This window comes from Perognathus longimembris, chromosome 18 (assembly GCF_023159225.1).
Source record: "Perognathus longimembris pacificus isolate PPM17 chromosome 18, ASM2315922v1, whole genome shotgun sequence".
NCBI lineage: Eukaryota > Metazoa > Chordata > Mammalia > Rodentia > Heteromyidae > Perognathus > Perognathus longimembris.
Genome location: NC_063178.1, coordinates 1,112,778 through 1,138,271, shown reverse-complemented (window position 1 = coordinate 1,138,271; position 25,494 = coordinate 1,112,778). Strand labels below are relative to the sequence as shown.

Below are 25,494 nucleotides of genomic sequence, written 5' to 3'. Positions count from 1 at the left end.
GCTGTGGCTTCAAGTCTCGGAAACAGAGTCATACGATACAGTCTGTGGCTGTGGCTGGAAAGCAGCCTGCCAAGGCGGCCAGGCCTGGCCACTCTCCAGGCCACAAACCACAGGAGGCCCGCATCAGGTCCGCGTGCCACGGGCAGGTGGTGAGACGCATGAAGGGTCACCCAGCTAAAGCCGACAAGTGTCCACCTGTGCCCAGCAGCGCTTTCGGGCAGCTCCTCCCACCTGTCCACCTCACCCAGAGCTCCCAGAGTGCCACAGCTGGAAACCCAATCTGTCCCACTGTGCCACCTTTCTGGATGTGCCTGCAGCAAGCACAGGCTGCTCAGGGGGCCCTCTGCCTCCTGTCTTCTTTTCTGCGTCAGCAACCACCGTCGCTCCTTCCTCCCTGCCTCCGACCCTCTAGTCCAGCCTAATTTTCCCTTGACCCGGATGCTGTCAGAGCCGGTGAGGACTTGGCTGGTGGTCACGCTGGGGAGAACGGAGTCAGCACACAGGGTATAGAGCAGCTTGAGGTGCGTGTCAGAGGCTGACACGGAGGATGGTTTCCTCATAAAGGCAAAGGGAACCCGCGAGTTGGTATTTCTTAGTCCACAAAGCCCGGGAATGTGCTTTCCTTGGAAGGAAGCATTTGCGCGCCTGCGTGCCGGCCATGGTGGTGTGTGGTGGAGAAGTGGTTGCTCGGTGATCAGGACCCTCAGCTTGCTACCGTCTCTGCTGCCCGGTGGACCTTCCTGAGAGCCATCTCAGCCAGCGTGCGCTCCACATGGAGAGCACCACCCTGGCCTCCCTCGCTTCCACAGAAGGCCTGGGAGGAAGAGCCAGAATCCTCCCTTCCGGTTTCAGCTCCGGCTCACCCCACGGCAGGCACCAAGCACACAGAGGATGCCGGAGCCACTGGTGTTACCCCGCGGCCGACACGGCAGGGAGCGAGCGCGGCGCGGAAGCATGACCCACTGCTGCTTCACAAGCGGACGAGGAGACGGCGGCAGAACGCCTCGCACTAGGCTTCCGCGCCTCCCCCGGTGGAGGCTGGGCGTGCTCTGAAAGACCTCGCCGTACCTCTGGGTCCAGCTCCATGTGTCTGCCATGGGAAGAGTCCTGCGGCGCGGTGCGGGTGGATGTGAGCAGGCCGGTGTCCCTCAAGGCCACATCCACAATCACTGCCTCTCCCAGTCCATCTCTGAAGTTCTGAGGGGCTTCTTAATGGGCAGTGTTTGCTCAGCGGTAACCGGCTAGCTGTGCTGGTGGACGGTGTGGGAGCTGAGACTGGCTGACGCTCTGCTTGTGTTTCTGTTTAGATGAGTTCTGGTTCTCCGATGGGTCGTTATCAGAGAAGTCCAAGTGCACAGACCCGGGCCTGATGCCCCTCCCTGACACGGCCACAGGATTAGATTGGTCCCACCTCGTCGACGCTGCACGGGCGTTTGAAGGTAAAGACTCACCACCCCCTGGGCCCCACCGCTGAACTCGGGGCGCACGTTCCTGCAGGGTCTGGATGGCAGCTCAGGGAGCATGTGTGTGCCAGTCGTGTGGCCCAAGTCAGGGGATGAAAGGCAGAGGGCAGGCCTGGCTCCAACTGAAGAAGCTTCCTAGCAGAGGCCTCCTCCTTAGTGAACTGAGCGCTAGGCAAAGACTAAAACTTGAACTCCAGTCCAGAGCCCACCAGGCGGGACAAGCCACTCTTCCTTCCTGGCTCTGTTGTCCTGTGGGAGACGTGGAGGTCATCTCACTGTCTCTACCCCAAGGTGATGGTGGGGCAGGCAGCTGAGGGACCTGTTCTCGAGGAGGTGTCAGACCTCCGGGGCCTTCGCATCTGACCGGGGGTAGAGGGCTCGCGGCCCTGTCACCCCAGATGGCGTGGAGCTTGGATGGTTCTTTCGGTGTGTCTCCTGATGGCACGCATTCAGCACCTCGGTTCTCTTTAAGGGAAGACAGAGTACAGTGGCCCAACAAGGGAGCGGGGGCTGCTTGAGCCCCTCCCTGCCTATGAGATGCCCCTTGTCCACACCGAGCCCCTGCCGTGAGACCCGGCCTCTGCCCGCCTCCCCAGTCCACGTCCACACCGAGCCCCTGCCGTGAGACCCAGCCCCTGCCCGCCTCCCCAGTCCACTTCCTGGCACAGAATCACAAGGCCCAGTCCTGCTGTGGTTACTGGCGGCCACCGCCTGTAGCATGAGCTCAGGACACAAAGCCAGGCCTTTTCCCAGGAGGGCTCAGGCTGCAGGAGGCTGAAGTCTGCTGCTGACCCCCCTGCTGCCTGTCCACCCACCCGAGAACTCCGGGCTGTACTTCTCGAGTTGAGAGAAGGCCCTGGGGCAGGGAGGGCCCCCTTGCCCCCAAGGGGGGCAAGGAACCGCTTGGCCCTTCCCCTCCAGGGCACATCTGGCCCCCCATTCCTGCCCATGCACAGTGCCCGCTCCCCGCAGCAGTGGTCGCAAACTACAGCCTTCATGGTGATGGACTGTAAAGACCGTGTAAAGGGCTCATTGAGCTCAGGCCCTGCGCCAGTATTGTGTTGTAGTCAGCACTTCTGAAGATAGCTGTTATAAATGCGGTTCATCTGCCTGCTGGAGACGCTAGGAGCTGCATCGCGTGACCCCTCCCTGCAGACTTGCCTCTTCCCCACCTCAGCCAGGCTTCGTGTTTTGCTTGGACATGCTCACTGTGGTAGAAATCCATAGTGGATTGGATTGTTCAAAAATGGGCCGAGGCACCAAGTTAATCTGCCCAATCAGAGCTGCTCGGCTGTCTTTAACACGCTGAGTGGCCGAGGCGGAGTCACCAGGCGCAGGCCCCCAGCCTCCTGCTCGCCCCCTCTAGAGAGGCTCAGCCCCCTCACACTGCTAACCACAAGGCAGGGAGCACATAAGAAGAACAGAAGCAAAGCATGAGCAAGAGGTTCCAGGCTTTGGGGGAGATTTTAGATATCACTCCAATAATAACTCTACTGGAAGAATTAAAACCACAATAGGAACCTGTGTGGGGGCATACACGTGCGCATGTGTGTATACTTATGTGTGCATGCGCGCGTGCGTGTGTTGAGTGTATGTGTGGTGGTGGAAAGGCCTGAGCTACAGAGACATCAGCTCTCAAAGAAAAATGTGCTTCAGAAACATTTATGTAGGTGAAGAAAACCTGAAAATTAACTGCACTTGAAAAAGGGTCCACAAAAGATAAAAGTCAGAAGAAAAAGATGAAGTTTTAGAGCTGGCAAACGAAATATTGCATCTTAAGGATGATCAGTCATCAGATTCATCAGTTTTCTTTGAACATTTGATAAGTGTTAAAATGTTCAAATTAGCACATGTGATTCCAGCAACAGAAGTGCAAAGCACGAAGTCAGAGAGGAGATGGAGCCGGGCGCGTGGTGCCCGCCTTGCAGCCCGGCACGGAGGAGGCAGGCCGGGCGACCTGCGGCTGGGAGCCAGCCTCCGTCACACAGAGGGCTTCCGTCTTTGGAAATAAGATCGTGGGGAGGACAAGGAAGTGAATGCAGACAGAGCCAGTGGGCTGCGGTGGGGTGTAGAAGGTGAAGGGTCCGCCTTCCTCTCACCCAGACCCGCTGTGGGGATGGCCCCCACCTCTACCGGGGACCCCCTCCCTGGCCTGCAGGGCTGGGGCCTCCAAGGCCTTTGGAGAAAGCAGATCCGGCTTCCTGGAGCCATTGACCCCAGTCGGGCCAAGGCTGCCCTGCCTCACGAACGGGGCTTCCTACAGAAGGCGGTGCTCAGAGGCGCATGCTGGGCCCTCGCTGGAGCCCTGAAGGACACCGCCACCAGGTAGCCTGGAGACGGGGCTCCTGAAGCCCCCCTCCTGCCTCGGCCCCCATTGTGGGGACCACACAAAAGGCCACTGGACAACATGCCCAAACCCCAAATACCACTGGAAGCTAGTGCGTTGACAGTTCATTGTTCTCAGAGGCTCCAAGGATAAAGACACCCTTGTGTACGTTTCTCTAGAAATTTAGAAGCAGCCTTTTTTTCTTTTGCACAGTAAGATTTTTTCCTGATTAGATAGCCACAAAAAAGAACTATATGACAATGTGAGTCTTTACTATTGATGTGGAAAGCATAAATGAAATTCATAGACTGGATAATTCATCGTTACCACCAAGAACTTAACTAGTTGAAAATAGAAAAACTTTAAGAAGTGGTAGTTGTTGAAGTAACTAAAAGTGGTCACATCAACTTCTAAAACATATCTATGTGATAGAATTAGAACCTATTTCTAACAAAAGTTAGGACTTAAGAGACATTGCCAAAGATTAGCAAGGACTAATTGATTCCAAATAGTTATACAATATGATATGGAAAAAAGTTTAAGTTATGTAATATGATATGAAAAATATTTAAATTATATAATATAATATGAAAAATGTTCATAAGCAGATCTTGTAAGTTCAGACATCAGGACAGCCTTTGAGGCCATGCCCTTTAAATTTTTACTGGAATCCTTGACATAAATAAGCAATGCAAAGAAAAAGGAATGAATATTGAAGCTAAGAAATCATAACTGTGCTTTTATTTCCAGAAGATAAGGAGGATCAATAAGAAATTATTGGAGACTCTTTTTTTAAGTAGTTGGGCATCATTTCATGCTGTTCTTTCCTGTTTAATAATCCACCCCAAAATGTATGGCCCCAAGCTGCAATGTGCTTCCCTAGGATGGCGGGGCTTGGCCATGGCTCCCTGAGGGACTCGTGCCGAGGTCAGTAATGCAGCCAGAGCCCCGCACAGCCAGGGTCCTCCACCCGTTGTGTGTCTGGAACCACTGCCCCCAGCGGAGCCGTGTGTTTTCAGCGTGGTGTGGAGAACCACACCACAGGAGAGGACGACAGCAGGCCCTGGTCACGTGGGCCCTGGTCTTGAGAGCTACAGTGCTTTCTCTACCACTTCCTGTGGGTCACACTGGTCTCAGGAAGGACCTAGGTAACTCAACAGGAACTTCTATGTTCCTCAGGAGTAAGCCATCTGTAGAATTATGAGATAAACACCTGACACATTTTAATATAAATAAGGATAGGAATGGATAGAGAGCATTAGAGAACAGTCTTTTTTGACTTAATTTACAAAGTAATGCAACTTCACTTCAACTACCTAAAAATATGTTAAAGCACTTAATTACGTCTATTTGGGAACTAGATGAACAATACTCACCTAAAAGCCACTGTAAGTTGATAATAATTAAAATAGCATAATATTGATTCAATACAGAATAAGCCCTTTAGAAGAAAGAGAATACACACAGAAATCAGAACATGGTAGTTGAATGGGGAAGACACATGCATGTCCTTGGGGCTCACGACCCGGAGAACGCCGTTGTGGGACAGGAAGGCGGTGGGGACGGGGACACAGTGCGTACGAGGGCTGTGCAAGCCCCTGAAGGAACGAACCCAGAAGAGAAAATTCACACGGCAATATGTGCAACTGTGGGTCAGGGGTTGTGACAAATGTCCTAAATGAGAGCAAGATAGCTAAAGCAGGAAGCTAGCAGAAACCAGCTCCCCGGTGAACAATGAGGCGAGCGCAGCCCTCAGGAGAAACGCAGTGGATCATGGAGCGCCCGCCCCGTGCTCACCTTGAGAATGTGGAAACGGAGACACCGCTCCGCGAAGGGCGGGGAGCACACGGCCCTGCCACGCTGCTCAAGCCTGGCTTCCAAGTGCTGACTAAGAAACCACTGGAAATCAAAAGGCTTTTCGTTAAAAAATGCTACATAGCATTGTCCAGAAAACAAGTGAATAAATAGCCAAATTGCACGGGAATATGAAAAGCAGTGGGGCCGTCTCCTTGGTGCAGGCAGGGTGGCCGTCAGCTCCAGGCCTGGCTGGGTCCCTTGTCTGGTTGCTGTGTGTCCAGTTCCTTTGCCTGGCGGGGGGAGGGGTGCCCCTGTCCAGCAGGTCCCGTGCGTGGAACTGATGTGTCTATACAATGAGCGCACCGCTGCCTGCCAGCACGGATGTCCTGGCGGCCTTCGCCAGCCCCTGGTGGCAGCAGTGCACCACCTGTGGCAGCCACCCGGGTTTCAGATGCAGCCCCGTCCTCCCGCCACGCCAGGCAGTGGCAGCCAGCTGCCGCTCTCCCAGGTTTCAGCTCCAGGGGACAAACAGGCGGCACTCTGCGGGGCGCCCGGTGCTGAGCCCTGGTGCTTGGTAGGCTGCGTGTGAGCGTGTTTCGGATTGACGGCGTTTTCACATTTTTCTTTCACTGGCATGTCCGTGGGGTGTGTGGCTCTGTCCCTCTCAGCATGGTCACCGTGACCAGAGCAAAGCCAATCTGAAAACCTGGCGATGAGTCCAGCTGAGTCAGAGAAGGAAAGCCAAGTCTAAAAGAAGTACAGAAAGCATAGGAAAGTATTCAAGGGAGGTCGTTGGTCTCTTGAACATTTACTCGGTAGATGATGATATTTGTGGGAAAACGCGTTGGGCAACGTCAAATGGCACGTGAGGCCCCGCGCCAGCTGAGGAGGCCTGCCCCCCGGGCCCGCCGGGGCTCCCCAAGGCTGCTGGCGAGAGGACGGCCAGGCGCTGCGCACACACAGTGGCCACGTGAGTGTGCGCTCAACGCAGCGCCCGCTTCGGTGCACACTCCGTGGGTCTGTGATTCTTACACTGCATCGTAAGCAGGAGCCTCTGCGATGAGCACTTCAAAGCCGCTAAAGTGACGGTATTGGAATGTCTGTGGGACAGAACATCCTGGGGGCCTCCCAGTGCGGTCACATGGCGGAAAAAGTAGAAAATCAGGCCATCCACAGAGGGGCAGAGCACGGAGCCAAGTTTGATGTAGTAGATCTGATTATCTCAAAAGCTATGACAAGTGTTGGAGGCCAATGCAGTGGTCGTGTCTCAGTAAAGACCCGTTTCGGAGCCGTTTGTTACTCGTCACTCGACAGAGACGCACCTTCATCTCCGCGTCCTCGTGTTCCGTGGCCTTTCCTCTCTCCCGGCTGCCGCGAGTCAGCTTCCTTCCACACGGGAAGTCCGTTCGGGTGTCCGTCCACAGCCTCCCCTCCAGACACAGAGCGGCAGTGCCCCAGCTTGCCCGGAGTTGCGGTTCTAACCACAGAGGCGAGCAGCTCTGTCTGGGGGACGCGCATGCATCTCATCTATTTCATCCTGTGGGCTGACTCGGTGCGTCTCGCTTGCCCGGCAGCACCCGGCCGGGCGTCCTCAGCGTTGTCCCGCTCACCGGAAGCCGCGTGGCCAGGAGTTCCCAGCACTGTAGGCAGCCTCCGGAGCGTGGGGGTGATGGATAGTCCCTGCCTCGCCATCTTGGCCCGAAGTTGACGAGCAGAAGCTCGATGACTGACTTCCCCTTGTTCAGGGTTCCATGCCTTGACTCTTGGTTTAAGTGGAATTGCAGTGAGTTTCTGGGCACTCAAAAGGTTGTTTCTCACCTAAGCCATGCCCCGCCTGCCGTGCGGCTGGATCTGCTGGTGGGGAAGGAGCAGGAGGGCCGGGTGCAGAGCTCAGGCGGGCTGTGCCTGCCAGGCCCACACCCCAGCACAGCTCCGGCGGTGGCGTCGGAGCCGTGTGGTTCCAGGTCACTGGTCACCCGATGACTGACCATTCGTCATCACAGAAAGAAGCTGCAGACGCAGAATCTTGGGCTGGAAACTGTCAGGAAGATTAGCTGTGTTCATGGTAATGCCGGCTGAGCTCGGTGGAGCGGTGTCTGCGCCTCGGGCGCCCTGAGCCCGCAGCCCCCACGCCCCGCTCCCTGGCTCAAGTCCGCTCTGGCTTCTCGGCCCTCAGGAGGGGGCTGCCCGGAGCAGGTCCCATCCTATCACCTAGGGCTTTTGATCCGTTGTGGTAGAAGCAGAGAGAAGCCACATATCCGTCCACACTTGACCCTCAGAGCCACTGTAGCGAGAAAGAGAATCATGGCTGAGCTGTTGGTTTGCACGCAGTGACGGTTAGTCTTTGGGACTCGTACCCATTTTTTTCTGACACTCTCGGTTGGCAGCCGCTCGCTGTGGAATACCATCCTTCCCCTGCTGTCTCTCTGCCGTGGCGGAAGGGCGGGGCTGTGTGGGGCTCCGCAGCTGCCCCGCCAGGGCCCCTCACCCCAGCTCGCCACGCACAGCACACCGCGTGCGGGCACAGGTCGCGTCCCTGGTGCTCCTCACCTTCATTGAGCCACAGGTTATTTCGTCATGTGCGGAAATCCGAGTTCTTGGTTCCAAGTGGATCATGCCATTGTCTTGAGGCCGCAGAGGGCGTTATCGTCATGTAGGTTGGACTTGGGGAGGCTCCACGAAGAGGCCGGTTAAAGGACGTCCGCGTGCTCGCGGCAGGTGTTAGGAAGGGGCCGCAGGCCGGAGGACGATGCTGCCTGGGCTGCAGGTGGCGTCGCGTGGCTTGGGGGCCACAGCGGCAGTGGGCGCCACCTCCGCAAGCCACGGGACAGGAGCCTTCCCACCGCGTTCTTGGTCAGAGCTCTGGCGGCCGTGATGAGCGCCACAAAGGCCTGGCGCTGCCCTTCGCTGCCTGGCTCTCGCAACATGCAGCGCCACGTTGCTGGCACCAGGATGCAGATGGCCTTGTCCCGAGAAGCCGTGATGCCCGCCGGCCGTGGGTTACCGCGGGAGACGTGGGCCCTGGCCTGCTGAATCGCGGAACTGCGCCTGCCTGTGGTTGTCTGCTGTGGGCGTCACACTTGCCTTTGTGATGTGTCGCCACCCCTTCTTCCAGCTAGGCCAGTAAGCCCGAAACGGGTCACCACCAGCTCCGCGGCTCTCCCAGCCCCTCCTCACCCCCCCCCCCGCTGCACACTCCCCCGTGCGCACACACCTCACGTGACCCCATTACCTGAACCGTACAAGGACCCCACAGATCCTCGGGTTCACGGGAGATTCTGGATCTTATTTCAGGTCTTGACTCAGATGAAGAACCGGGGCTGCTCTGTCACCACGCGTCCTGTCTAGGTGATTGTCTTGCTGTTCCAGCCTGCTCTGTATCTGCCGTGTGTCTGCACGTCTGTCTGCATGGGGCGGGGGCCCAGGGGACGTGGGCTCTGGCTGCCTGCCTCCCTCAGGAATGTTCTCGGGTTCAGGGGAGCCTGGGTCAGGCCGTCTCCCTGGTTCTCCCTGCCGGTCAGCTGAGCCCTCCTCTTGTCACCTCATCCACCACGGGTAGCTTTGGCGTTCTTGGGCTGTGGAAGGAAGGAAGCAGCTCGGCTCTGGCCTGTCCACCATCTGCTCAGTGCCCGTGGCTGCCCTGTGTGTGTCCTACGGCCCGGCAGGGCAGCCGGTCACCGTGCTTCCTCACTAGCAGCTTGCCTGAGGTTTTTCTTTGTTTTATTTCAGAACAGGGCGATCGGAGGGTCGACATGTCACTTAGCCACTGAGTCCTCCCTCCCCTGTGGAGCCCGCCCTTGCGGTGTCACTCACCTTGCTTTCTGTGCTTCCCTGTCCTCAGACCAGAGGGTGGCATCTTTCTGCACCCTGACAGACCTGCAGCACGGGCAGGACCTGGAAGGGGCCCCGGAGCTCCCCCTGTGTGTGGACCCCAGCAGCAGCAAGGAGTTCATGGACACAGCTGGGTATGTAGACCCCCCCACCCCAGCCCCCATCCCAGACCAGAGATCGAGGGGCACCGGACTGTACCTGCCCCCTGCCCTGTGGGCAAGGAGGGCGCTGGCTGTGCAGCCCGAGCCTGGCCCTCGAGCGGGCTCCACCCCACCACGGACGCGTGCTGCGAGGCGCGTCACACCCGTCCCCTTGCACGGAGCTGCTCTTGGCCTGCTTGTTCTTGCTATTGAGTTCCATAGCTCTTCATGACACAGAGGCCAGGTAGGGAGACCCGCTCTCCATTTGGTTCCCAGGACTCCCTCGTGGTCCACCTTGTCTCGATTTAAATACCGCCTTTATCTTGCCAACCCACAAGTGCTACAGTTCAGTGCTCTTGAACTTAGCCCACAAAGACACAGTAAGCCTCTTGCACACCTGACACGAGAGCGTGTGTGTCTGTGCGGATCACTGCTCCAAGCACATGGGATAGTTTCTGAGTGGACATTTTCCAGCCAAGTCCTCAGGTTCAGTGGTGACTGAGACTTCCCCCACCCCCCCACCCCCCCCCCACTAATGGCTCTGTGTTGACTAGGGAGCGCTCTCCGTCCACACTGACCGGGAAAGTCAACCAGCTGGAGTTGATCCTGCGGCAGCTGCAGACAGACCTGCGGAAGGTAAGGCCACCCCCAAGGGCACACGGTCACAACCTCTCCCCACGCTCAGCCCCTTCCCCCACCTGGAGAAAGACCTGCCCCCCTCTCCCATTCTGGGAGAGACCCCCGCTGTGCATCACACAGGGGCCCTTTTGTGGGCACAGGCCGCCCCAGGAATGCATGGAGACCCAGGCCGGTTCCCTGCCCTCCCGCTCTCCAAAGAGGCCCGTGAGCCCCAGGGTGGCCGTGGGGGGGCGAGGGCCCGAGCTCAGGCCCGTCTCCCTGCAGGAGAAGCAGGACAAGGCCGTCCTGCAGGCAGAGGTGCAGCACCTGCGCCAGGACAACCTGCGGCTGCAGGAGGAGTCGCAGACCGCCACCGCCCAGCTGCGCAAGTTCACCGAGTGGTTCTTCAGCACCATGGACAAGAAGGCCTGACCTGCCCCCCCCCCCCCCCCCCCCCCCCCCGCGTCTCAGCCACAGCTGACGTCCGCCTCCCGCCCTCCCGCCCTCCGTAGACGTGCTGTGCCCTGCTGTGCTGCCCATTCACCCAGCGGGCCGGGCCGTGTGTGGAAGATGAATGTAACTCCCGGGGAGCGGGGGCGCCGGAGCCAGCCCCCCACCGCGCCGGCGGCCTGCAGGGAGCCGGGCCGCGGAGCAGAGAGCTGCGGCATTGTAAAATACACGTGCAGACGTACGCAGACATGTACTTTAATGTTAAAGGTGCTCTATTTTTTTGGATGTACAGTAGTTTATTTCCACATTATCATAGCAATAAGAAGGGAGGCGTCAGGAACCGTGGGAAAGCTGGGGCGCCCGTGTATTTGACACTAGATCGAATGCTGTTACAGTAGAGATTTATTTATTTGCAGGAACAAACGGTGCCTGAATGTTAACAGTGTTCTGACTTTTAAAAAAATGCGTCTGCCTCCCGCACAGCTTGGCCGTGGCTCGCCGTCCGCGCCCCGCTTCCCGCCCAGAGCTCCGCCCAGGGCGATTCACCAACCTCTGTACAGAAGCTCCCATGAAGTGTCTTGTATTTAACACCCTTATTTAAGCTTATTTAACCTGGAACTGTTCATTTTGTAAGACTTGGCTTGACCTGCGTTAGGACCGGGACTCGGTGAGCCGCAGCGCGGGCCGGCTGGACGGACGGGGGCGGGGAGGACCCACTGTGTGTACCGCTTCGCCGTTTTTAACTGTTATATTTGAGATGGGCGTACACTTTGCTTTTTTAATAAACGTTTAAAAGAAGTGCACGCAGGCAGTCCTGACTTGCGCGACCCTCCCGCCGCCTGGCTGGGCGGGGTCTGGATCTGCATGAAGTGGGATCCACATCTGCGTCTGGAGCTGCTGGCAGTTGAAGCCGCTGCCACCTGTCAGACACTGAGCGTCTCCTAGTCTCCTCTCACCCCGACAGCACCCTTGGTGGGGAGGAGCGGGAGCCCCATGTCACAGCCGGGCAAACCGTGCCTCGGGTTAAGCAGTTCACCCAGGGTTTGTTGACAGAATTGCGATGCAGCCCAGGCTGGCCTGCAGCGCAGTCCTCCCGTGTCACCCTCTGTAGAGTGGGGGTTACAGGTAGGACCCCCACACCTTCCTCCTTTCCTTCGCCTCTCAGAGAGTTTGGTGTGGCTTACAAGACAGGAATATGTAAAGTCCGGAAACGGTCAACTCTGAATCTGGATTGAGACACGGGGCACAGACTGGGGTGGGCTGGGGCGCTATCGCGCGGCCACCTGCTGAGAAGCAGGCTCTAGACTTCACCCCAAGACAGATTTCCCCCAGGCGCGTGTGCTCCGCGCAGGTGCGGCTGCTCCCGGCTGCTGCCATGGTCCTCTCCTGGGGGAGACGTGGGGACTCGGTGCTCCCCGCGTCAGCACTGTGCATCAGTCACCGTCCTCCAGCTGGTCCTCTGCTCTCTCGGTGCCGGGGGCACCGCCCAGGAGCTGCAGACCAGCGGGTCGGGGGCCCTGTCCAAAGCGCATAGCCTAACACGGAGAGACGGACAGACAGCCATTTACAATCCAAAAGACGGAACCCACAGCAGGGGCTGGGTGCCTGGGACTGCCTGAGCGCTCCCTGCCTCCGGTCAGCGCCCCCCGTGGGATGGCTGTGCAGACCCCGCCGTGTAGATGGCTGTAAGGCTGTGTAGACTTCGGGTACCGACAGAGTGGAAGCAGGGAGGCGCATTGGAAGAGAGGAGGCAGAGCCGCGGCGCCAGGCCACGGCGGGCCCGCTGGCGGTGGGTTCTGCCTAGGGAGGCAGAAGAGAGCCTGGCGCCGTCTTGAGCAGAGTCCTGGGTTCTGAAAGGAGAGACGGGAAACATTTTAGGCTTTTGGAAGTCACTTGCTAGCTGCTAGAGATTTAGATGTTTCTATTCACTAGGCTTTGAAGATGGTCTTGGCTTGCAAAGCCAGGCCAAAGCTGTCATCACTTTGTGAGCCCTCGGTTCAAGGCCGAGGGAAGGCGTGAAGAGCAGCGTAGGAGAGTTCTCCGGAGAGGAGGGAGGGAGTGGGAGTGAGGGATGAGCATGGGCTCCAGAAAGGGCCCCTCATCTTCAGGGAGAGCCGGGGGGGGGGGGGCCGCCGGCTGCATCACTGTCCAGGGCAGACGCCCTTTGCTCTGGGCGGCAGCTAACTGGGGAAAGTTTAGAGAAAATAACCAAGGTCCTGCGGGTGGAGGGAGGGCCTTCCGGCTGCCTCAGAGAGCTGGGGACAGGACCAGAAGGTCCCTGTTCAAGAAATGGGTCTGTACAGAGGAAAAGCGAGTGTACCCCCAAATCTACCCCAAACACATGGTCAAGTTTTGGTCCGATTCTGGTCCGAGGAATGGTCCCAGCTAACATCCAGGGCATTCCCACGGTGCCATGGCTCCGCCCTTCTGTCCCCATGGTGCCTTGGCCCCACCCCCTCTGCGTTCCCACGGTGCCATGGCTCCGTTCCTCCACATTCCTATGGTGCCATGGCTCTGCCTCCTCTGCGTTCCCACGGTGCCATGGCTCTGCCCCTCTGTCCCTATGGTGCCATGGCTCTGCCTCTGCATTCCCATGGTGCCATGGCTCCGCCCTTCTGTCCCCATGGTGCCTTGGCCCCACCCCCTCTGCGTTCCCACGGTGCCATGGCTCCACCCCTCTGTCCCCATGGTGCCTGGGCCCCTGCCCCCTCTGTTCCCACGGTGCCATGGCTCCGCCCCTCTGTCCCCATGGTGCCTGGGCCCCGCCCCCTCTGTTCCCACGGTGCCATGGCTCCGCCCCTCTGTCCCCATGGTGCCTGGGCCCTGCCCCCTCTGTTCCCACGGTGCCATGGCTCCACCCCTCTGTCCCCATGGTGCCTGGGCCCCGCCCCCTCTGTTCCCACGGTGCCATGGCTCTGCCCCTCTGTACCCATGGTGCCTGGGCCCCGCCCCCTCTGTTCCCACGGTGCCTCGGCCCCGCCCCCTCTGTTCCCACAGTGCCATGGCTCCGCACCTCTGTCCCCATGGTGCCTTGGCCCCACCCCCTCTGCGTTCCCACGGTGCCAGGGCTCCGCCCCTCTGTCCCCATGGTGCCTGGGCCCCGCCCCCTCTGTTCCCACGGTGCCATGGCTCCGCACCTCTGTCCCCATGGTGCATGGCTCTGCCTCCTCTGCGTTCCCACGGTGCCATGGCTCCACCCCTCTGTCCCCATGGTGCCTCGGCACCACCCCCTCTGTGTTCCCATGGTGCCATGGCTCCGCTCCTCTGTCCCCATGATGCCATGGCTCTGCCTCCTCTGCGTTCCTACGGTGCCATGGCTCTGCTCCTCCACATTCCTATGGTGCCACAGGCCCCCTTCTCATTCCCACAGTGCCATGGGCCCGCCCCCTCCGCGTTCCCACGGTGCCATGGCTGTGCCCCTCTGTCCCCACGGTGCCATGGCTCTGCCTCTCTGCGTTCCCACGGTGCCACGGGCCCGCCCCTCCACTCCCCGCAGGGCCTGGGTTCTGAGCCCGCAGTCCTTCAGTGACACTGTCCTTCACACCCTGTAACACCTAGACGGGCCTGGCTACCAGGGCAGCGGCTACGAACCAAACATTGGAACCCATCCACCGAGAGCAATGTGTTCATTGTAGGATGATTAAGCAGGTGTGTTTTCCCACCGAGTGAAAGGAACGATGATGTATCAAGGCCACTGCTCTCCAGCACTGAAGCTAATTACCATATTATTCCTGCCCTTCTCTGGCAAGGAGAGGACTTATTTCACAATGGAAGCTACTGAGCTGGGCGCCAATGGCTCACACCTGGAATCCTAGCTGCTCCGGAGGCCGAGATCAAAGCCAGCCGGGGCAGAAAAGCCTGTAAGACTCTGAACTCCAATTAACTACTCAAAAAACAACAACAACAAAAAGCCAGAAGTGGAGCTGTGGCTCAAGGGGTAGAGTGCTAGTCTGAGCAAAAGAATCTCAGGGACAGCACCCAGGCCATGAGTTCAAGCCCCGGAGCTGATAGATAAATAGAAGCTGCCGCTGGGGCAGCCGTACAGTCCTCCCCGCCGGGCTTCTCATGACTTTCTGGTGAAATGCCAGCACACCGTGACCCCACCCAGCAGGAGGCAAAGTGGCCCGCCCTCCTCCTCCAGGATGGCCGTCAGGCACAGCCATCCCGGGCCTCGCGCCCCGCCTGCACAGCTGGAGGCCACAGCTGGAGGCCACAGCAATCCCGGGCCTCGAGCCCGCCTGCACAGCTGGGGGCCACAGCCATCCTGGGGCCTCGCGCCCCGCCTGCACAGCTGGGGGCCACAGCTGGCGGCCACAGCTGGCCACACGAGCTCCGGCCGGCTGGTGACACCGGCTCCTGCGGCACGCGGACCCGAGCGGCTGGCCTGGGGAGGAGAGGCAGGAGTTCGGCGACCCTTAGGTCCCTGCTGGGAAGGGTGCATCTCGGCGTCAACCCCCCTGTCCAGCCCGATGGAGGGCTGCCTCCATGCCTCTAGCCAGAAGCCTCCACCCAGCCACGCCTGCCCTCGCCACAGCCGTCACCACCAGCCCACCACCAGCCCACTCGCGCCCACTTCATGAGGGGCCACCAAGGTCACCTCTGCAGACCAGTAAGTGGCCCAGAGTCCAGAACAGAAGCCAGGGAGGGCGCCTCGCGTCCCCAGGGGGAGGGCAGGGAGGGAGGAGGGCAGGGGTGGGAGAGGAGAGCGGGAAAGGGGAGGGGAGTGTGGGGGTGGGGGAGGAATCGAGGGGAGGGAGAGAAGACAGCGGGGGCGGGCACAGGGAAGGAGAGAGGGGAGTGGCAGGGAGGGGGAGAGAGAAGGGGGGCGAAGAGCAGAGCGGGGAGGTTGACAGGAGGGTGGGGGGAGGGGGAGGGAGGAGAAGGGAGACAGAGGGTGGAGGAGGGCCGGCGGAGAGGGGAGGGAAGAGGGAGAGGAGGGGGAGGGCAGGGGGAGGAAGGGGGCCCGGCCAGCTCCAAAGCTCGACACTCGTCCCCCAGGGAGACCAGGCGGATGCCGGTCCCCGCAGAGGCGGCAAGAGGTGCCCCTCCCTCGCGCCCCCGTCTGCACGTGAACCCCAAACCATCACCTGCCAAAGCCTGGGCTCTCGCGGCTTGAGGAATAAACCGATTTATTTGGAGACAAACAGCCTTCCATAATTCTTGACTCTACGCCCTGGTCTCTGTGTCCGCGTCCTCGCCCGTGACGTGCGGACAGGGACGGGATCCACCTGCCAGAGTGGAGAGGGCAGAGTGAGTTCCGCCATTTAAAATGCGCAGCAGCCAAGCCGGGGAGTCTGGGGGGCGAAGCGGGCACCGGGCCTGAGCCGTGGCTCCAGCCGCACCGAGAGACGTGACGTGGGAACAACCACGCCCGGCATAACGGCAAGGAAAGGTGTGCTCGGTGAAAAAGCTAAGCTGGTGCTACGAACGAGTGGACTCCGGGTAGATTAGGTAGATAATAGATAGATAGATAGATAGATAGATAGATAGATAGATAGATAGATAATAGATAGATAAATAGATGGATAGATAGATAAATAGATGGATAGATAGATGGATTGATAGATAATAGATGGATAGATAGATGATAGATGGATAGATAGATGGATAGAGAGATAGAGAGATAGATAGATGATAGATGGATAGATAGAAGATAGATAGATAATAGAAAATAGGTAGATAGGTAGATAGATAGATAGATAGATAGATAGATAGATAGATAGATAGAATAGATAATAGATAGAAGATAGATGATGGATGGATAGAGAGAGAGAGATAGACAGACAGATAGAGATAGATAGATTTTTATGGTGTTAGCAAATCGCCGTATAAAAGTTATGTTGTTTAAAAAGATCAACGCATTCTCATGCATGCAGAGTCCAGATAATGCATCCTCACGGGCTAATTGAGAAATCCCTGCAAAGAGCCACCGTCTGGGCGATATCAGTGAACCCAGCTCTCGACTTGTGCTCTTAATTGTGAGGCGCGCACAGTTGACATCCTCTGGTTTATGACTGTGAGAATGTTCCGGAGAGAGCGAGGCCATCTGCGGAGCACAATAGACGGCCGTGCGTGGCGGTAATTAGTCAATTGATTGGGGAACGCCGACCATTAGCAGACGTGAGCTCCAGCTCGGCACTGACATGAATCCATCACCGGGGGAAGGCCGGGGTCCCCCCCTCCCCCCCCCCCCGCCGGCGTTGTGCTCAGCTCCGGGCCCGGGAGGCTCCGCACGCGCTCACGTTCTTTGCCGCCAGTGTGGCGCGTGCTGCGCTCTGGGGATCCGAAGCGGAGCATCCTGTCCCCACCGCCCCGACAAATCGCACGTCTAGAACAAAGGACAACGAGCCAGGCGCAGGCGCGGGCCCCGCCCGACGGCCGCAGCTCCCGGGGCCTCCGCGCCGCCCCCCGGACTCCCCCGCCGCCCCCCGGACTCCCCGCCGCCCCCCGGACTCCCCGCCGCCCCCCGGACTCCCCGCCGCCCCCCGGACTCCCCGCCGCCCCCCGGACTCCCCGCCGCCACCCCGGACTCCCCGCCGCCCCCCGGACTCCCCGCCGCCCCCCGGACTCCGCGCCGTGAGCCAGTGGTGCCAGGAAGCCCAGCGGCACAGCCGCCCCACGGGACCAGGGCCCCGCCAGCCAGCCCCACGGGACCCGGTGCTCCCATCTACACAGTGCTCCCACCCACCCTGCGCTCCCACCCACCCTGCGCTCCCACCCACCCTGCGCTCCCACCCACCCTGCGCTCCCACCCACCCTGCGCTCCCACCCACCCTGCGCTCCCACCCACCCTGTGCTCCCACCCACCGATGCTCCCACCCACCCTGTGCTCCCACCCACCGATGCTCCCACCCACCCTGTGCTCCCACCCACCCTGTACTCCCACCCACCCGGTGCTCCCACCCACCCTGCGCTCCCACCCACCGGTGCTCCCACCCACCCTGCGCTCCCACCCACCGGTGCTCCCAGGGTATTTCTGGCCCACTGCGGAGGCACCAGCCCGATGTGAAGCAGGGAAAGGCTGTCTGTGAACAGCGGGCCCCGCAGTCCCAGGACACCCCCGGGAGGCGAGCGGCTGGGGGGGAGCGGCAGGCCCGTGGTGGCCTTCCTGCAAACCCCGCGGGGACACCAACTCCAGGAGACCACGCAGGGGTCGTTAGTGCGGCCCACACCCGGGGGGGGGGCGTGGGGTCTGGGCCCCGGCTGGTCCCTGGGGACCGTCGTGTTCCCGGGGCTCTGAGGGCCGCGGGGCGGAGTGTCACGAGTCACGGCGTCAGTCCATCCATGCCGGCAGGAAAGGTAAGGTTTTCCACATCGGCATCGAAGCCCTCCGCTCTCCTCACCCCTGCCTCGCCCCATCCACGTGACGGGCGGGCGGGGGGGGGGGAGCCTCTGGCCCTCAGGACGTCTTGCTGCTGAGATCTTCCTCCTGTGATGGAGTCGGGTGGGGGGGGGGGCAGAGTCCTGTGGGTTTTCCCCGGCCAGAGCCAGCAGCTTCTCACCCAAAGCCACCCAGCCCGTCTCCCAGGAGTGAGTCGCGCGAGGACGCGTGCGTTCGCGGACGGTGGCGACGTGTCTGCTCGCCCCTCCTCCTCCCTGCTCCGGGGCGCTGCGTGAGCCGCGGGCCGGCCCTGAGCCGGCGGGAGCTCCGCAGATGGTGGCCCTGGCCCGGGGTGGCCTTGGAGCCCGGGGCACGGGCAGCCCCCCGCCCTGGGCTCGGGAGGCACGGGGGCCCGTGGGTCCTCCAGCCTGTGCCCCGCTCACTGCCGTTCTGAGAGCAGAGGCCACGGACCCCGCCTGTCTACTGCACACACTGCAGAAATGACAGGCACACACGAGTGTGCTCCGCTTTTATTGGTCGAGATGGGCATCTCTGGACTTCTTACCAGGGCCGGCCTCTGGGGGTGGGGGGTGGTGTGATCACAGGCAGGACGGCCTCTGGGGGTGGGGGAGGGGGTGGTGTGATCACAGGCAGGACGGCCTCTGGGGTGGGGTGGTGTGATCGCAGGCAGGACGGCCTCTGGGGGTGGGGGGTGGTGTGATCACAGCAGGACGGCCTCTGGGGTGGGGGTGGGGGTGGTGTGATCACAGGCAGGACGGCCTCTGGGGGTGGGGGTGGTGTGATCACAGGCAGGCAGTCTCTGGGGGTGGGGGGGGGTGGTGTGATCGCAGGCAGGACGGCCTCTGCGGGTGGGGGGTGGGGGTGGTGTGATCGCAGGCAGGACGGCCTCTGGGGGTGGGGGTGGTGTGATCACAGGCAGGCAGTCTCTGGGGGTGGGGGTGGGGGTGGTGTGATTGCAGGCAGGACGGCCTCTGCGGGTGGGGGTGGGGGTGGTGTGATCGCAGGCAGGACGGCCTCTGGGGGTGGGGGTGGGGGTGGTGTGATCACAGGCAGGACGGCCTCTGGGGTGGGGGTGGGGGTGGTGTGATCACAGGCAGGACGGCCTCTGGGGGTGGGGGTGGGGGTGGTGTGATCACAGGCAGGACGGCCTCTGGGGTGGGGGTGGGGGTGGTGTGATCACAGGCAGCACGGTCTCTGGGGTGGGGGTGGGGTGGTGTGATCACAGGCAGGACGGCCTCTGGGGGTGGGGGTGGTGTGATCGCAGGCAGGACGGCCTCTGGGGTGGGGGTGGGTGGTGTGATCACAGGCAGGACGGCCTCTGCGGGTGGGGGTGGGGGTGGTGTGATCGCAGGCAGGACGGCCTCTGCCGGTAGGGGTGGGGGTGGTGTGATCACAGGCAGGACGGCCTCTGGGGGTGGGGGTGGGGTGGTGTGATCACAGGCAGGACGGCCTCTGGGGTGAGGGTGGTGTGATCGCAGGCAGGACGGCCTCTGGGGTGGGGGTGGTGTGATCACAGGCAGGACGGCCTCTGGGGGTGGGGGTGGGGGTGGTGTGTTCACAGGCAGGACGGCCTCTGGGGTGGGGGTGGGGTGGTGTGATCGCAGGCAGGACGGCCTCTGGGGTGGCGGTGGGGGTGCTGTGATCGCAGGCAGGACGGCCTCTGGGGGGTGAGGGTGGTGTGATCACAGGCAGGACGGCCTCTGGGGGTGGGGGTGGGGGTGGTGTGATCACAGGCAGGACGGCCTCTGGGGTGGGGGTGGTGTGATCGCAGGCAGGACGGCCTCTGGGGTGGGGGTGGGGGTGGTGTGATCACAGGCAGGACGGCCTCTGGGGTGGGGTGGTGTGATCACAGGCAGCACGGCCTCTGTGGGTGGGGATGGGGGTGGTGTGATCGCAGGCAGGACGGCCTCTGGGGTGGGGGTGGGGGTGGTGTGATCGCAGGCAGGACGGCCTCTGGGGTGGGGGTGGGGTGGTGTGATCGCAGGCAGGACGGCCTCTGGGGGTGGGGGTGTGGTGGTGTGATCGCAGGCAGGACGGCCTCTGGGGTGGGGTGGGGGTGGTGTGATCGCAGGCAGGACGGCCTCTGGGGGTGGGGGTGGGGTGGTGTGATCACAGGCAGGACGGCCTCTGCGGGTGGGGGTTGGGGTGGTGTGATCGCAGGCAGGACGGCCTCTGCGGATGGGGGTAGGGGTGGTGTGATCACAGGCAGGACGGCCTCTGGGGGTGGGGGTGGTGTGATTGCAGGCAGGACGGCCTCTGCGGGTGGGGGTGGGGGTGGTGTGATCGCAGGCAGGACGGCCTCTGGGGGTGGGGGTGGTGTGATCGCAGGCAGGACGGCCTCTGGGGTGGGGGTGGGTGGTGTGATCACAGGCAGGACGGCCTCTGCGGGTGGGGGTGGGGGTGGTGTGATCACAGGCAGGACGGCCTCTGCGGGTGGGGGTGGGGGTGGTGTGATCGCAGGCAGGACGGCCTCTGGGGGTGGGGGTGGGGGTGGTGTGATCGCAGGCAGGACGGCCTCTGCGGGTGGGGGTGGGGTGGTGTGATCACAGGCAGGACGGCCTCTGGGGTGAGGGTGGTGTGATCGCAGGCAGGACGGCCTCTGGGGTGGGGGTGGGGGTGGTGTGATCACAGGCAGCACGGCCTCTGGGGGTGGGGGTGGGGGTGGTGTGATCACAGGCAGGACGGCCTCTGCGGGTGGGGGTGGGGGTGGTGTGATCGCAGGCAGGACGGCCTGTGGGGTGGGGTGGTGTGATCGCAGGCAGGACGGCCTCTGGGGTGGGGTGGTGTGATCGTAGGCAGGACAGCCTCTGGGGGTGGGGGTGGGGGTGGTGTGATCACAGGCAGGACGGCATCTGGGGGTGGGGTGGTGTGATCGCAGGCAGGACGGCCTCTGGGGGTGGGGGTGGGGGTGGTGTGATCACAGGCAGGACGGCCTCTGGGGTGTGGGTGGGGGTGGTGTGATCGCAGGCAGGACGGCCTCTGGGGGTGGGGGTGGGGGTGGTGTGATCACAGGCAGGACGGCCTCTGGGGGTGGGGGTGGGGGGTGGTGTGATCGCAGGCAGGACGGCCTCTTGGGGTGGGGGTGGGGGTGGTGTGATCGCAGGCAGGACGGCCTCTGGGGGTGGGGGTGGGGGTGGTGTGATCACAGGCAGGACGGCCTCTGGGGGTGGGGGTGGTGTGATCGCAGGCAGGACGGCCTCTGGGGGTGGGGGTGGGGGTGGTGTGATCGCAGGCAGGACGGCCTCTGGGGTGGGGGGTGGGGTGGTGTGATCGCAGGCAGGACGGCCTCTGGGGTGGGGGTGGTGTGATCGCAGGCAGGACGGCCTCTGGGGGTGGGGGTGGTGGTGTGATCGCAGGCAGGACGGCCTCTGGGGTGGGGGTGGGGGTGGTGTGATCACAGGCAGGATGGGCTCTGCGGGTGGGGGTGGGGTGGTGTGATCACAGGCAGGACGGCCTCTGGGGGTGGGGGTGGGGTGGTGTGATCACAGGCAGGACGGCCTCTGGGGGTGGGTGTGGGGGTGGTGTGATCGCAGGCAGGACGGCCTCTGGGGGTGGGGGTGGGGGTGGTGTGATCGCAGGCAGGACGGCCTCTGGGGGTGGGGGTGGGGGTGGTGTGATCGCAGGCAGGACGGCCTCTGGGGTGGGGTGGTGTGATCACAGGCAGGACGGCCTCTGGGGGTGGGGGTGGGGGTGGTGTGATCACAGGCAGGACGGCCTCTGGGGTGGGGGTGGGGGTGGTGTGATCACAGGCAGGACGGCCTCTGGGGGTGGGGGTGGGGGTGGTGTGATCGCAGGCAGGACGGCCTCTGGGGGTGGGGGTGGTGTGATCGCAGGCAGGACGGCCTCTGGGGGTGGGGGTGGGGGTGGTGTGATCACAGGCAGGACGGCCTCTGGGGTGGGGGTGGGGTGGTGTGATCGCAGGCAGGACGGCCTCTGGGGTGGGGGTGGTGTGATCGCAGGCAGGACGGCCTCTGGGGGTGGGGGGTGGTGTGATCGCAGGCAGGACGGCCTCTGGGGGTGGCGGTGGGGGTGGTGTGATCGCAGGCAGGACGGCCTCTGCGGGTGGGGGTGGGGGTGGTGTGATCGCAGGCAGGATGGCCTCTGGGGGTGGGGTGGTGTGATCGCAGGCAGGACGGCCTCTGGGGGTGGGGGTGGGGGGTGGTGTGATCACAGGCAGGACGGCCTCTGGGGTGGGGGTGGGGGTGGTGTGATCGCAGGCAGGACGGCCTCTGGGGTGGGGGTGGGGGTGGTGTGATCACAGGCAGGACGGCCTCTGGGGTGGGGGTGGTGTGATCGCAGGCAGGACGGCCTCTGGGGGTGGGGTTGGTGTGATCGCAGGCAGGACGGCCTCTGGGGGTGGGGGTGGGGGTGGTGTGATCACAGGCAGGATGGGCTCTGCGGGTCGGGGTGGGGTGGTGTGATCACAGGCAGGACGGCCTCTGGGGGTGGGGGTGGGGGTGGTGTGATCGCAGGCAGGACGGCCTCTGGGGGTGGGGGTGGGGGTGGTGTGATCACAGGCAGGACGGCCTCTGGGGGTGGTGGTGGGGGTGGTGTGATCACAGGCAGGACGGCCTCTGGGGGTGGGGGTGGGGGTGGTGTGATCACAGGCAGGACGGCCTCTGGGGGTGGTGGTGGGGGTGGTGTGATCACAGGCAGGACGGCCTCTGCGGGTGGGGGTGGGGGTGGTGTGATCACAGGCAGGACGGCCTCTGGGGTGGGGGTGGGGGGTGGTGTGATCACAGGCAGGACGGCCTCTGGGGTGGGGGTGGGGGTGGTGTGATCACAGGCAGGACGGCCTCTGGGGTGGGGGTGGGGGGTGGTGTGATCACAGGCAGGACGGCCTCTGGGTGGGGGTGGGGGTGGTGTGATCACAGGCAGGACGGCCTCTGGGGGTGGGGGTGGTGTGATCGCAGGCAGGACGGCCTCTGGGGGTGGGGGTGGGGGTGGTGTGATCACAGGCAGGACGGCCTCTGGGTTGGGGGTGGGGTGGTGTGATCGCAGGCAGGACGGCCTCTGGGGGTGGGCGTGGGGTGGTGTGATCGCAGGCAGGACGGCCTCTGGGGTGGGGGTGGGGTGGTGTGATCGTAGGCAGGACGGCCTCTGGTGGTGGTGGTGGGGTGGTGTGATCACAGGCAGGACGGCCTCTGGGGGTGGTGTGATCGCAGGCAGGACGGCCTCTGGGGGTGGGGGTGGGGGTGGTGTGATCGCAGGCAGGACGGCCTCTGGGGTGGGGTGGTGTGATCGCAGGCAGGACGGCCTCTGGGGTGGGGGTGGGGGTGGTGTGATCGCAGGCAGGACGGCCTCTGGGGGTGGGGGTGGGGGTGGTGTGATCGCAGGCAGGACGGCCTCTGGGGGTGGGGGTGGGGGTGGTGTGATCGCAGGCAGGACGGCCTCTGCGGGTGGGGGTGGGGTGGTGTGATCACAGGCAGCACGGCCTCTGGGGTGAGGGTGGTGTGATCGCAGGCAGGACGGCCTCTGGGGTGGGGGTGGGGGTGGTGTGATCACAGGCAGGACGGCCTCTGGGGGTGGTGGTGGGGGTGGTGTGATCGCAGGCAGGACGGCCTCTGGGGTGGGGGTGGGGGTGGTGTGATCGCAGGCAGGACGGCCTCTGGGGTGGGGGTGGGGGTGGTGTGATCGCAGGGAGGCAGCCTCTCCCGTCAGCCTCATCCGCAGACGCTTCCCTCCAGCGCCTGCCACCGCCACGTCGACTTTCATTTGCCGGTGCAGCTGGGCCCCCCATGTCCGCCCGGGCCCGCCTGCTGGTGAGCATCGCCCGGGGCTCGGGCTGCAGCTGGCCTCCCCGCGCCACCCGTGCCACCTCTCCCAGATCCCGACGATGCCAGCCCTTCGCCAGCCCTTCCGGGGCCCGGAGGCCCGCCCCGCTCCGCCGCAGCCTGCCGCGCTCCGTTCCGGAGTCCACGCCGCGTCTGCCCCAGGAGGGCCGGGGCTCCGCCGCTCACGCCCCGGGTCCCCCCCACAGCGGGGGCCGGGTCGACAGCGGGCGCGACTGCGGTGGAGCCCCGGGGACAGGTGGCAGAGCCTCCCCTGCCCCGAGGAGCCTGGGCACGAGCCCGCCCCTCCGCGGCCTCCCCTCCCCTCCTCCCCTCCCCTCCTCCCGCCTCCCGCCGGGAACCTGGCGGCGCGCCCGGCCGCGGCGCGCTGGCTTTGCTGTTTTGGGTCCCTCGGAGCCCGCCGTTGGCACGGTGCGCCTCAGCCCGGGACGAGGAAAATCAGGATTTTATACATGAAATGTTCTTCTTTTTACCAAACCCCATGTGGAGAAAGCAAGGTTTCGATGTAAACAAATAGTTCAGCAGTTGCGGCTCGGGGGAAATAAGGGAAAGAGGAATTTCCAGATCTCCCTGTCTCATCGGTGCTCCTTCCCCACGGGGTCCCGGCTCCCCCAAGTCCTTTCAGGGGCTCCGGTGGGGGGCAGTCCCTGAGCCATGCCGCCTTGGTCTAGGGGCAGGGTGGACAGGATGGGGGAGAGAGGCAGAGGAGAGACCAACTGGAGGAAGAGGAGGAGGTAAGACATGAGGGATGAAGGAGGAGAGAGAGAGAGAGAGAGGGGAGAGGAGGGAGGCGAGGGAGGGCAGAGGAGAGGAAGGACGGTGCGGAGGAAGAGGGGTGCAGAGGAAGGAGAGGAGGAGGGGGTGGACACTGCGGGGGGGCGAGGCACGGGGAAGGGGGCGCTGGCATCTGTCAGGAGGGCGTGCTGGGGTGATGCCGCTGGCCCCTGTCCAGATGGAGACCGTCGGGGGCTGCGACCGGGTTTCCCTCGCTCTCCAAGCAGAATTAGGCTTTGGATCCTGGGGGTGGCCGGCCGGCCTCCCGACCCCAAGGTCACCTTGACTTCTGCCGGGGCAGAATCTTTGCTCGGAGGGCTGACCGGCGAGCGCTAGGGTCTTGGGAAGCTCAATGTTTCTTCTTCCCGTGGCCTTGGCCACGGGAACCAGGGAGCCGCACCCCGCCTCGCCCGCTTCTCCTCTGGCTTAGGGGGGCGCTGGTGGCCCCCGCCTCGCCCGCTTCTCCACCCCCTCCAGGCACGTGCAAATGTGTCAGGCTCCCGCTGTCATTTGCATCTTAATGCTCCAAACCAACAATCATCAGCCTTGTGTGAGGAGAGAAAGAAGAATCTGCAGAAATTTGGGCTAATTCTAAACCTTGATGAATGACACCTAAGTATAGAAGCTTCCTGATGAGGGGGTTTTTAAAAAAGACAACAACCACTGCGTCCCGAAATCAATTCACCTCCGGAAATGGTGCCAGATGGGAACGGAACCAAAAGCGGCTCAGGAAGGGCCAGGAAAGACGCCCGCCGCGCCCCCCCCCCACGCCGGGCTGTGCTCAGATCTCGGGTTAGACGGCGGAGCAGGGGCATCCCCCCCCACCTGGAAGGCGCTCCCCGATGCCCGCCCTGGGGGGGCCGGAGCCCTCGGAGGCTGGCTGCGAGGCCGAGCTCCCGGCCCGGGCCGCAGAGTCCACTCTATTCTCCAGGACACGGCCGGGCACCCGCTTGCGGGCTCC

At 62.5% G+C, this 25,494-nt stretch overlaps 1 protein-coding gene across 1 annotated transcript in view; it reads left to right on the top strand.

The window, feature by feature from the left end:
- Sipa1l2 (signal induced proliferation associated 1 like 2) overlaps window positions 1-10,636 on the top strand; it is a 129,601-nt gene extending 118,965 nt beyond the window's left edge. The window contains 5 exon segments of the mRNA XM_048367379.1: window positions 1,308-1,439; window positions 8,881-8,934; window positions 9,428-9,551; window positions 10,112-10,193; window positions 10,461-10,636. Coding sequence (XP_048223336.1) covers window positions 1,308-1,439; window positions 8,881-8,934; window positions 9,428-9,551; window positions 10,112-10,193; window positions 10,461-10,607 — 539 coding nt within the window. The 3' untranslated portion in view covers window positions 10,608-10,636.
- Window positions 10,637-25,494: the final 14,858 nt, after the last annotated feature.